General features: G+C 38.1%; 1 protein-coding gene across 21 annotated transcripts in view; it reads left to right on the top strand.

The window, feature by feature from the left end:
- ADD1 (adducin 1) overlaps window positions 1-13,762 on the top strand; it is a 96,873-nt gene that overhangs the window by 64,166 nt on the left and 18,945 nt on the right. For 9 of the 21 annotated variants that reach the window (XM_075570539.1, XM_075570529.1, XM_075570510.1 and 6 more), the window contains 5 exons: window positions 882-1,226; window positions 6,478-6,579; window positions 8,337-8,426; window positions 8,527-8,544; window positions 10,738-10,830. In XM_075570539.1, the coding sequence (XP_075426654.1) occupies window positions 882-1,226; window positions 6,478-6,579; window positions 8,337-8,426; window positions 8,527-8,544; window positions 10,738-10,830 (648 nt within the window). The remainder of the gene's footprint in view (window positions 1-881; window positions 1,227-6,477; window positions 6,580-8,336; window positions 8,427-8,526; window positions 8,545-10,737; window positions 10,831-13,762) is intronic. The other 12 variants (XM_075570592.1, XM_075570647.1, XM_075570681.1 and 9 more) reach the window with 6 other exon arrangements.

The raw sequence follows: 13,762 nt of genomic DNA, 5'->3' as shown, positions 1-13,762 counted from the left end.
CATATGTCTTCCACATGTCTACAAATCGGCTTAATTCACCCCATTTATCAAATGTTGCACAGTGAGTTTAGTTGCAGACAAGGATTCTGGGTAGTGAAAACCTAGAGCGCAAAGTGGGCACGTCACTATTGGCTTGCTATCCATGTTGTTACGTGGCTTTCCTACTGCATTAAACAGCTAGTGTGGCTAAGCCTAGATCAAAGATGCAGAATCGGTAGATCCGGCTGTTGTGTCCTTTTGAACACACCTGTTAGATGTACAATGTAATTACACCAAGCTAGTAAAAGCAGTGGGCGACAAATATTGAATGGATATCAAATATGTACTGCAAGTAAAAACAATAGATTGATAAGGTGGGCTTAATGATCCTATTTGCTATAAATTCTTGTATACCAAGTTCTCAAAAGCCTCAACTTCTTTGAATATTTTTGTACATGTTTAAGTTTAAAACACATGATTTTACCATTATTTTTCATAAATTAAATGGATAAAGCGCAGCCCCTCCTGTAGAAATCCTGTATGTTTTGAGGGTTTGCGCAATTGACTGTAAAAGCTCATCGGTTACATGGTTTCTTCATTTGTCTTTAATGTTATGGCTACATTGTGTGTATCCATTGGAGTTTAAGTCAACTTTGGTCTTTAGCACCAGTGCATATGGTTTTGATAAAGATTGTTGATTTCTGTACGGCAAGAGGCTGGTCAGTGACTTGTACTAAACAACCAGTGGTGCGTCAGAGCAAAAGGAAGTAGGTTGCAAGAAACTTTCAAGGTAGCACGGTGTTTAGAGTATAATTGGAGAAAAACATCCAACTGAAAGTATATTACTTTTAGCAAATATTTGGCTTAACTCAATGTTTTGTTCTTCCTGCACTTTTCTAAAGGGTTACAGAACCGGCTATCCCTACCGATGCCCCGCCCTGCGAGAAAAGGCTAAAAAGTACAGTGATGTTGAGATCCCTGCCAGCGTCACTGGCTACTCCTTTGGCAGCGACGGTGACTCAGGCACCTGTTCCCCTCTGAGACACAGTTTTCAGAAACAGCAGCGGGAGAAGACAAAGTGGCTGAACTCTGGTAGAGCAGACGATGCCTCCGAAGAAGGGCAGAACGGCGGCAGCCCCAAGTCGAAGACTAAGGTGTGGACGAACATTACACACGATCACGTGAAACCCTTGCTGCAGTCTCTCTCGTCCGGTGTCTGCGTGCCAAGCTGTATTACCAACTGCTTGGTCTGTGCCTACCTTACTGTTCATAGTTGATATAGAGCAAACTGAGGTGGCTAGCACTTGGAGGCTTTGGGAAAAATAAACCACTCCTGTCTTCACTAGTAACCTCCTACTAACCACTATTTGGCTTTTGCTCAATCTTCCTGCACTAGAAGATCTGTAGAAGAAAAAATCCTATACTCTGCTTTTCAAACTGCTTAAGACTATCATTAATTGAAGCCTTTATTTTACTTTAAGAATTAATTTGCTGCTGACTTTTACACAAAATCTGCTACTGGGGGTCTAGTGTGCATTAGATAAAATTTCGAAAAATGCAAATAAGTGTTTTACATTTCGGCAGACTTAATTTTCCCTCTTCAGCAGTGTGCCTTGCTAACATAGTTGATATACGTTTCTCTTGCCTTTCTCTTCTGCTGTGCTTGCATAAACTTCCCAAAGCCTTTAAGGGTAAAGTCCAGCTTCCTTGTGCATGAATTGTTGCATGCCAGTAGATGGCCATAATTGACAAGTGACTAAAATCTGGGTGCGGCATGACAAAAGTGCAGCTTGGGCTATCAGCCAGCACTAACCGTTTGATACTGCTTTTGTGTTCATGTTACAGTGAAGTTAGGAATGGGACGGGAGAGGTGTATATTTCAAGGTTACACTGTAAGCTATTAAGTCACACATTATTTTGAATTGTCAAGACATCCAATCCTGTATTTGCATGTTGGACCCTTCATAGACTAGCCTGGTTGGAACTGTGTTCTGTGAGCCATTTGTAAGCGGGATCATCATCTCCCAGTGCACTTGTGTTTCTGATGGCGCATAGGACCTTTTGAAAATGATTGGTTTACATAGCACCTCCCTGAAGAGTGGAAAACAATAGATTGGTCTTGGGAGTGGTATCCCCTCCTCCCCCGCACAGCAAAAACAGACAATTGAATGAAACCTTGTTAAAATATTTTAATTAAGTTGGAGGGAACTCCCTTAGGATTCATTTTTTGACAATTATTTCTAGGCAGTCTACAGCCTTTTCAAAATGTAACATACTTTATTGGACTGAAACAAATTTAAATTAAAGTCAGAATGATAGAAGTATACTTGTATTGTCTAAAGGTAGATATATTTGGTGATAGTTTCTGACCATGATGGCAGCAGAGGCAGGTTAATTGAAGTACCTCTGGTCTTTATTTCTTCTGGAACAGAAATATTTCCATGGTCCCTCACCACCTTTTACAGCAGCAATCCCGGCTGCATGTATTTTTTTTTGTTTTTTAAAGGATTGGGGACCAGGTGTCTCCAGAGCTGAAACGCAATATTTTCAGCTTAATTGGCTCTCTCCAGTTCCCGAGCTACTTACCAATGAAGGTACCAGGGTTTAAGTTCCCACACAGGGTAAACAATGGCCTTTCTAATGTCCCACATCATGTGAGCCAATAGGAACCCTCAATGCCATCAGTTGTGGCTTCATATTGGATGGTCTTTTTTAAAGCTGAACGTAAAACCAGGAAGTGCTGCCGGTACCTTCACCAGTAAGTGTCTCAGGAACTGAAGGGTCCCGGGAGCTCTGGGGCCCCTCAGTTTCAAATCCTTGTTGGGGAAAAAAAAGTGCTGCTTTAAAGTACAGAGGGCAGCTGAGTGCTATCCTGGAAGAAGTAAAAGCAAGATTGATTAGTTTTACATTTCACTGACCTTTTAATATGCCTGTTATGTCTTTAAAAAAAGCACATTACTAATCTAATATGTGATCTGTACTCCTGTTAAAAAGCTAAGAGCACCGCTTTTTTTATTGTGCAGTTCCTTGCGTACCCTTTATTTTGTAGAATTTTTTTTTTTTAGCATAAATTATCACAGTGATCATGCCATTAATTGCATGTGGGATTCTTTTTTTTTTTTTTTCTCATTTAAATCTATTCCCGATTTACCTTTCAAAATAACAATTTTCTACTTATGATCTTCTGCTTCCTATGGGAAAACATTAGTTTAAAGTTGTGGTTCCGCCTTCTTGTGTTTTTATTTTTTTATTTTTTTTACATACTGTAGGTGGGGCGCAGGGGTCTTTTCATTTCAACTGGTTCCCGTGATACTTACTGAAGGTGTCCCCAGTATCATTCCCTATCGGGGAAACAAAATTGAGGTTTTAATCACATGCGGGCCAATAGAAAGCTGCAACATCACTTGTTGCAGCTTCCTACTGGCCCACATAGAGCACCGGCAGGTCCTATGGAGGTAAGCATCCTGGGAGCCATGGGGGTCACCAGAGCTGAAATTAACATTAAGCTCTACGCGGACCTTCTGCTTCATAACCATTTTTTAAAAATGGAGACTAGGACGGAATGCTGCTATAGCCTAATTTGTATCAAAAAATGTATAAGTACTAAGGGTTTTTCTTTTCCTTTTCAATTGGTTTTAGCTGGTAATTCACTGCACTTATCGGCCATAACTACAATAGCTATTGTCTTATCGATTTTAACTTGGCCATTCCCTTTGACCCTTTGCTTGGCACTTTTGTTTTATAAATTGTATTTGCAAGCACACTGATGCCATCCATGTCTTTTCATAGCTCAGGTAAGTCCTTCAAATTGCCTTTTTTTTATATAATACACTGCTCTTACTAAGAAAACATTTAGTTATCCAAGTGACTGGAAATATCAGAACAAATCTTTTAGCGTTTAAGATATGTACTGTACTTTAACTTACTATCCTTTTATATTCTGCACAGCCGGACCGGTTCATATAGTAGTAATGCAACAATGGAAAAGTGCAATCAAGTATTTATCTGATAAGCATTGAATACCATTGTAAAATGAAAAACAGATGGCATTGATTGTGTAAACATGTTTCAGTCACAAGTGGAAAGAAGAGAAATAGAATCTGGCTTGGGTGTAATACAGTGCCTTCCCCAAATCATATGGCAAACTGCTTGTTTGTGTGAATCTTGTTTGTATGTTAATGGAACTTTGTATACTGCACATATACATAGATTTCCTGTGGTAGTAATGTGAAGCCAAATAGATGTTTCTGAAATTGAATTAGGCTTTGATGCAACCATCAGAACCTACTTTTATACTTCAAAGATTCTGAGAGAATCTCCTACTGGCTTTGAAAGAATCAAGAGCAACGCAAACTGTTTTGTTGTAGAGCTGGAAACGTTTCCAACAAAGCTAGGGTGCGATTCAAAATACATTTATGGGCAAGATATGTTATGGCCAAAATCTTTGACCTCATGGGGAATATAAAACTGAATCCATTTCGCTGCCAGGGAACACTTCTAAACATGGTATTGGTAACATTGGCTGGTTAAAACGTTTGCTGTTCTACTCGGTTGGCTCTTAAAATCAAATGATCAAATAGCAAAGTATTTTTGTTTGTATAGCTTTAGAATAAATACCTTTTTAAGGAACATCAGAATGGTGTACCGCAGTCGTTATCAACTGCTTTTCACTTCATTTTATACGGGTGAACCAGTACAAATACCCCAAGTAGTTTTAAACTAAAGGCAATTTAGCTGCTGTCCATTTTTCAGTTAACGCCACAATCTGGAGTGGCTGGAATTCTCCAAACAAAATAAGGGGTCAAGGAATTTGAACTTCCCCTCTAATAATTATATGCCAGTCATATCACATGAAGTCACAAGTAGTTTATCGCTAATGGCTTGACTGCATGGTTATTAGACATGGTTCTAGTCATTCTTTATAAATAAACGCAAACCAAATTTGTGCTAAAGAATATACAATTTTCATGAAAGTATGTTCTATTCAGACAAATACCTACATGGTATTTTGTTTAATTTTTGGATCACCCATAACACAAATGTATGTTAATCTTTCATGATGTAATGTGTTGTTGCCACCCGCCTCTTGTTTGCAGAATTTACTTTATGAAGTGATCGGATATCTGGTTGTTAAACTCTTGTATGCCAGAGGATCCCCTGGCAGGAAACAGATTGAAGTGTTTCCTAATATATGAAAATACATATATTTATTTTATGTTTGTGTTTTTATACGAACACAAAATTAAGGTGCCGTAATTATTTGCGAAGACTTAAGTGAGTATGCCATGGCTCCATTATCCATCCTGCATTTTTATCCTCTTGGGGTTGGCGAACATTTTTTCTTGCGTTGTTTCTAATTTGTGACATCACGCGGGGAATTATGTGTAATGCCCGGTAATGAAGGAAACATTGCTTTGGTCCGTGCAACTCTCCAACGTTTACAGGAGGGAAATTGGGTAACAGTGGAGCGGAGAAGCACCACAAAAATGGTGCACACTGGTAGTATAAAATAACCTTTTATGCAAAATCCATAAGCCGCTGCGACTTGAGATTTCTTTGAACTCCATGTTTTGTTTTTAGTTTTCATTTATTTTTAAGCCTAAAACTGTGAAATATTTGTAACATAAATGGCTGTTCAGTTGCTCTAATTTTGGCTGTTTCTCTGTGAAAATATTCCATGCTGTATTGTAGCGCTTTATTTATGTATTTTAAATGCAGAACTTTGGTGATGCCCACCCTCTGTATATATAATTCATATATAATGCCCTTTGTGCCAAAGTGGCGTGCAATAAATTGCAAAACTCACCAGCTTTTAAGTGTGTCTGGTAAGTGACTTTGTAATGCATTCTGCGGCCCTCATCTTATGCTTTCAATTTGCTTTGGTGTCAAATATAGGAGTGAATCAATGAAATCTGTTGTGTTTTGTTTTTTTACTCTTAACTTTAACCCTGTTGTGCTGTAGCAGCCTATGTTGACTTTCCGGAAAACAAAAAAGAAACCCAATGTTTTCGGTAGCTCATTGATGGAATTTCCAGCAAAAATTAACATACTGCATGTATGATATGGGGTATCTTTCAACCTTATTTTGCACACAGTCCTAATTCCAGATGTGTTGAGATTGTGTGCGGTGGCTGCCCTTTTGTCTCTAACGGCAATATAGGTGTGGGGTGCATTCGATCACAAATAATTTTGAGTATTCAGTTTAAGGCTGCGTTAACAAGTTTTGCATTATTTTAGTTGCTATGCTTTTCGTTTTCTGGAGTGATAACTAAACAAGTGATGTTCTGATAATGGCTCACTACTTCAGTTTTTCATGGTTTAACTGATAGTGTACTACTTGTGCAGTAGAAACTTGCAAGAGAAAATACCCTCCTGCAGCCTATTCATTGGTTCATTTCCCTATGTGACCTGTGCAATGCATGACTGTACAATGTATATTAACTGTTTTGTGCACTGTTGAAGTTAATCTGATAATTTTAATTGTTCTTGATCTTGCAGTGGACAAAGGAGGATGGACTTAGAACTGCCTCCTCTGTGGCCCCTAACCTGTTTGTTCCATTGAACACAAACCCCAAGGATGTTCAAGAAATGAGAAACAAGGTATTTTGCCTTAGAATCACAGTTGCTCTGTGCTTAACCTACAATAATCTATAGGGATGTCATGTGGTGTAAGTAATATACATGATTGAGCTGTAGATTCAAGCAATAAAATGTACCAGATTTGCCTCCTTTTGTCTTCAATGAGCTGATTATAGATCGGTTCCCATTACTCGAACTGCTTTGAAACCCATTGCAGCAGGTTCCTCTCAAGAAGACTGTCTTGGAAAACTGACCTGAGAATAGACGGAGTTACACTTGTGTAACTAGCACTGCAAGTAATGTAGTTGTATGATCAATCTTCATCATGAATTTACAAAATTTAAGCAGTTGTGCCCTCCACCCCTAAGATTTAAAACTTTATTTTTTTTTTTTTTAATTACCCCTTTTAATTTACATGGATGGGTGGGGGGTTTCAGCTATTTTCTGTTCCAGGCACCCCCATGATTCCCAACAAATTTACTGGGAAAGGCAGCACGTTGCAGTAATGTATTTAAAAAAAACAAAATGGTTTAAATCTCCCGCATAACATGGGCCAATATAAAGCCACAAAATCATTCGTCGTGACTTCCTACTACTTGCCTGTGTGGTGAGGGTTTTAAATACCTGAAAGTACCAGCCTTGCCTTCACCAGTAAGTCCCTGGAGCTGAAATGAATGCGGTACAGATCTGGGGACCCCCTGTTTCCCACCCGGGTATAGGGGGGGGGGACAAAAACGGGGGGGAGGGGGTGGCTTTTAATTATAAATAATTAAGGCCCAGGTTAATTTTCAAATGAAGGGGCCATAAGATCTCATTTAGCTCGGCACCACTTAGTTTTACATAGCCTTAAATGTCATGACCTAATGTATTGTAACTGTAGTCAGTGAGGTACAAATCTGTGTTCACTATGCGAGTAATGGATAAGTTGTCCGAGAGTTATAAACAAAACCATATCAAAAATCAATGAATCGGGGTAAATAAAAGGACTATTACCAAAGGGACCTCTTGCCCATCTCCCCAAACCTCCTCACTCCCATCGTGGTTGTTTGTTTTTATTTTTTCTCATTTTTGACTAACTATTAAGATTGTTAAAACGATACTAAAGATATCACTGTTTATCGTTTTGATTATGGTGGGGCCTGCACCTCCTCATCCTTCTTTTTTTCTGTACCCACACCCTTCCCCCATGTTATCTAAAAAATAAATTAACATTGTTTGAAACAAAAAGCTTTCTTCACTGAAACACATGAGAGTATTGTCTATGGAAAAGACTCTCCAGAAATTAAGGTAATGAAGAAGTCCCTAATATAATTAAATATCCCTGAGAAGTCCCAGTGCTAGGTTATCATTGCTCGACATAACCCGCTCCATTTTGGCAAATGCTTCTTAATACTTCAACCTTAACAACTTGTTTTTATTCAGCACTTATTTGTTTTGAAAGCCGGTAATGTTACTCCTGTTCATACGGAAATACTGTCTGTTTTTTATACTCTGCCGTTTCATGTTTGATAGAAATTGACGAATGTGGCAGCAGTATTTTATACTGGTAACTTTAGGTTATTTTAAGTTTGCTTAACATTTACTGACCAATTTATAAAGACAATAAATACCCTAAGAAAGGATCGTTTTTCAGTATAGCAAGGTAGGATCTTACCAACCAAAACCATACTTACTGACCAAAACCATATGTTGGAAAGGCAGCCATTATGAATGAAGAAACCGCACTGAACAGACTGCTTTCTACTATTGGTTACAATTTGTTTTATTTTATGTCACAGATACGGGAGCAGAATTTGCAAGACATTAAAACTGCCGGTCCTCAGTCACAGGTCCTGTGTGGAGGGGTCATGGACAGGAACATTGTGCAGGTGAGTGACTAGTACCTTAGTAAGGCAATGTAATGCCTATTGTAAATTAAGTCTTATAATTTTCTCTTACATTTCACTAACCTTATTCTTTAATTGGCAGAGACTATCTGTGTACAAGGTAAGTATTAAAGGCAGCTTCATTACGCATAGGTTATAGCAGTAAACATAAGAGGCTTCAGTGTGTGGTATAAGCATGTAAGTGACAGATGCTTCTTGCTCCATTGCTGGATGCTATGCATGACTATGCTTCCTTATTACATCAGTCTGATGATGACTAGGTAGGCTATTTGGCCACACAATACATATTATTTAAAGGTACATAGCTTAATAGTGAAAACACTAGGTTTTATATAGCTGCCTATTTTTGTCCCATCCTGGCTCTACATGGTACTGTACTACTTATACGCTGAAGGCTGCAAACACACTGCTTTGACTTGTTCTCTTAAAGGTGTAGTCCCACTTAGTCATGTGCAGATTATAGTTGCAAAAGAATGAAAATAGTTGTATTCCATCATAGATATAAGTTTCATACCACAGGTGTAGTTTAGACCTAAAAGTTAAATCTAAAAAGCTCATTAACGAATGTTATGAAATGTACAATTTATACTACTTTTTAGGCAATTGGTTCTCCTGCATAAGAGAAAAATGAAGCAGCTATGCCTGACTTGCTGTGATTTAGGCTGAGCTATAAAGGAATTTTTAGAAGCAAATGTAATGTCACAAAAAATAAGATATTGCAGTCTAATCGGGACTACACCTTTTGATTCACCACTTTAATCGTTCTGTTCCATGGGTGGGTTTTGTTTAAGTGCCAATGCTAGACAATTGAAGTGAAGTTATGGAGGCCGTTTTAATAGGAAATAATTTTTCTTTTGTTTAGTTATCAACTGAGTTTGTATAAGAATGAAATATGAAATTAACTACGAATCACAATCTATAATGTAACTATTTTGGTGTCCTAATGAACGTCAGAAAGTCTGATACGAGAGCTCCAATGGCATTCGCCAGGTGTGATTTGTGTAGAGTTGATCAAGACCTCTATCAGAACTGGCTGTTCTAGCAGAATCGAAAAATACAACTTTTTCTTCTGCTGTCGACGTGCTGGGGCCATGTGATGAAATGATCACATGACCATGGATTTGGATTGTTCATAGCACGATTGTGCCACATTCTCTGACACCTAAACTGTTTTAATCCCATGCTGCTGGAAGCTCATGTATTGAACGACCTAGGCAATTAATAGTGGAGACAAACAAGGCAGCTATTAAAAAATTATAAACCTGTGATGAGTCAACCATCTTGTATCGACAGTGTTTAGCGCATTGGCAGAACTTGAGAATGCTTGGCCAGAAATGTGCACAGTTGTTTGAAGTCACACATTTTACTGGCAAATGTAAATGTGTTTGACATTCGGTTTATTTGCATAATCTTCTCTGTTTTGATCTTGAGCTTCAACCCTTTGAGTCTCTGTGCTTTATAACTGGAATTAGAAATAAAAAGTAGGTAGAATAATTTCTACCTATTTAAACTACGCCCGTTAAAACAAACTCTGAGGTCATTTATCTGATATTAATTTGAATAGGGATTTATGCACAGTTTAGAAGGCTATGTAGATTTTATACCAGCGTCAAAAACGGTTGCTTCAAAAACCTTATGGGAATTAGTTTACTTGGGTGAATCAAGTTACAAACATTTATAAAAAAGTAAAGCTAAATAACAATCTGAATACATTCACTAACTATGCAGATAACTAAATTTCTGCATTGTTAATTGGGCTACAAGACTGGAGGTTTGGAATAAATACTTTGTTCATATTAATTGTGTAGCTCATAGACACCACATTTTGTTTCAAAGATTGTTGTGGTGTTTATAGACTACTTTCCTTGTACATTAATAACCTAATCCCCCATACAGTACGCCTGACTCTCAAAAATATAAATAACACCCTTTTTTGGCCGCTACTTCCTTCCATTTCAACATATATAGATTTATTACACACATTTTGTTACATCAACTGTTTAAGGCATAAAGGTGTAAGTATGTAATTCACAGTTCTGTGCTTTCTCATTCAGTCATGTTGCCTATATGGTCCAAATCTCATACAATTTGTGAACATGTCAGTGATGTATTTGTTACCCTAGTCGTCATGTTGTAGCCAGCAGCATTCATCCTCTTGCGATACTGTTTGTGTGCATGTTTCACATCTCATCGCTGTCACGTCTAGTTGTTTGCATGCTCATACCTAGCTCTATAATGTGTTTTGGTTCATGTGAGGCTCAGTTTGCTGTGTTTACTCGATTTACTGTTGCAGGACGCGCCTCTTTCAGACTGTTCGGAAACTATTGAAGGGCTCGATCTCTCAGAGCAGGTCATTAGTCCAACTAAAACCCTCTCAGTTAGAAAGGTATATACTGCCCTGTCATTACTACTTGAATTTGGATAGCTCATTTGAAAAGCAGCAGTGGCATGTACTTGGTCTTTTGAGATTTCTGGTGGAGGAGGTAGTTTCTTCATCCTAAGGGATTCAGGAATGACAATTTTAGATGCAGACATGGTGTCCGCTGTCTGCATGTGTCCTGCCTGTCTACTGACTGGTTTTCTATTGTAAGCATATTCATCCCCCATATTCTTGAAGTCTGGCAAAACAAAAGCAGTATATCTACCGTCAGTACCACAGTGCTACAGTAAATGTTGAATCCCAGAACAACCTGATTCAAAGGTTAATGGGGTGTGATGTCGGATGTCCCATAACCGTACGTCTCAAAGTGCCATGGTCTGTCACCGCTGCTTTAAACCATACATTTAGCGTGTTCTATGGCCTCTTTATGTTGCCTTGAATTATGTCAAACATAGTACTAGTGAACATGCTCTAAAATGCTGGAACGATTCTGCGTATAGCTGTTGCAAATATATTGAAACCCTCCAGTGGTTTTTAAACATGATTCCGCACACCAAGATTGCAGCACAACTTACAAATAAGGATGACCAATAAATAATAGGACAACGATCCTCTTATTCATTGACTTACAAGTAGCCAATGCCTGTTTTTGTTTCCAGAAAGTGCGGGGGGATTTCAGGTTAATTGGGGACAAAAAAGTTTGTGGTATTAAAGATGCAATCCCACAGTTGGTCACTTGAATTTCCATGGGGTATCTACCTTTTATCCTACCCTGTTCTTGGAGAGCCAATAAAGATGTGGGTATGGGAGGGATTGTGGCTGGACAAGCTCTTGCTGACCACCATGATGACTTTACAAATAAATTGTGTCAGATTTGGTTAAAGGTATGAATTACTCGGTTGAAACCCCTTAAACATGTCTCTGGAATTAGTTCACTTTGCTCTGAGGTGAGATTGCACATTTAAAGATTTGAAGACTTGAGTAGTAATTTAGTTTAAAAAAAAAAAAAAACACACACATCCTCATTCATTGCTAGAAATCTATGCCAGCGCATCCCGAATTAAGGGAATACTTTAAAGAAACTAAAGCTAAAAACGGAAGTTGATAAGAGAAAAAAAATTATAGCTCCAGTTGAGTTAAAGTGTTACTCCATTTCTCAATGGTCATGTGAAACAAGGAATTGTTCATTTGTAGAGTATTTGGGTAACCTATACAAAAGGTTAGTATTTTTATTAATCTTTTTGCTATTGTTCTAGGTATGCACTGCTTTTACCTACAGCATGATCTAAAGGTTTTAGGAAAACTAGATTGGCATTAGATATCTAGTTGTATTTTTAAATTCACAATCTTGTTTCATTGATTAGGCCAAAGCAAGAAATGCTATCACTTGCTCAAATATACTTAACTTTTACAAATTGCCTTTATTTATTTTTTACTTGTGCCCACATAAAGTAGAGTGAAATATTCCACTGATGTTTTTATGTCAAGAATTTTTGGAAAAAAAGAACATGTTCTCTCCTCTAAGTGCCTGCAACATTTGGCAGAGCAAAAAACTTCCAAAGTGCAAACTCTCCTCTTAGGAGGAAACAAGTAATATAACACAAGTGAATAAAGTGTTGAATTAATACATTCTTTAAAAGTCCACTCACATGGTGAAATTCAAACACATTGCAATCAGAAATGTTGTTGTCAGATTATCTGATCTGCGTGCTGGGTTGAGAGATCAGGAACTCCCCAGGATCATAAAATAAAACATATAGAACAGTTGCATACATACATACATACATACATACATACATACATACATACATACATACATACATACATACAGCTCAACCCCCTTATAATGCTGTGCTTGGGGTCCAAAGAATCACATTGCGTTATAAGAAATAATGTACAATTATATGTATTGTACAATAAAGTATTTAAGATGCCAATAATAGTGTTGTAAAGTATTCATAAATATGAAAATTGGGAGCCATGCTTGTATCGCATTATAAGCGGATTCGTGTTGTAGCGGGTGCGTTATAACGGGGTTGGGACATACATACATACATACATACATACATACATACATACATACATACATACATACATACATGATGAGCAGTGAGCCCATACAAATTCACATGCTCCAAGATAATAAAAAAAAAAGTGTGTTTATGACCACTGGGTCAACGATGCCAGCGTCCTGCCAGCACATAGCTAGAATGGTGGCTGGTAAAACTCTACTGTCCTCGGTCTAGCGGAGAGTCACACTTCCGGGTTTCCCCAGCGGTCACGGCGTCGACTGAGCCAATGGGAGCTGTGCTTAATTAAGGGTGTTAATGAACACCCTTCTACCAGCTGTACCTCTCCCCATATGGTGATTATCACCAACACATTATTTATTGAAATAAGCGGTCACTATATTATTCACTTGAGTGTTTAGGTTTGCGCCTTCTCTTCTGCTGCAACATTTGGCAGAGGCCTGTCATTGGGCCAGGCTGCACCAACTTTTTAAACCATACATTTAAATATATATATTTTAGTTACACACCCACACACCAAGAGCTGTACAAAATTAAATGTAAAAATCATTTAAATTACCATTTATTACTATGATGCAATTGAAATCTTAATGTACATAAGCCTCTAATGCCTCTAGTTTCAAGTTGTAAAGTGGTGAAGAGACCTAAACGTTCTTTCCTTGACGGTGAAATGTAAACTACTGCTCCTTTTGAAAGTCTGTATAGACCTTTTTAAATCAAATATTTCAGTTTCCGTGCTGCAAGTGTAGGTAGTACGTTTACAATTAAGTTAATCACATGCTTCTCTAGTATTGTAAAGTATTTCAATTATTATTTTTCATTGTGTAGCACCTGTTAACCCCCCCCCCCCCCCCCCCTCCTGCCACGGAAGATCTGTCCATTACATGGGTGTTTCCCTGGGTACTGTA

The sequence above is a fragment of the Ascaphus truei genome, chromosome 1 (assembly GCF_040206685.1).
Source record: "Ascaphus truei isolate aAscTru1 chromosome 1, aAscTru1.hap1, whole genome shotgun sequence".
NCBI lineage: Eukaryota > Metazoa > Chordata > Amphibia > Anura > Ascaphidae > Ascaphus > Ascaphus truei.
Note: the sequence above shows the minus strand (reverse complement) of the source record. Positions and strands in the feature narration are given on the sequence as shown.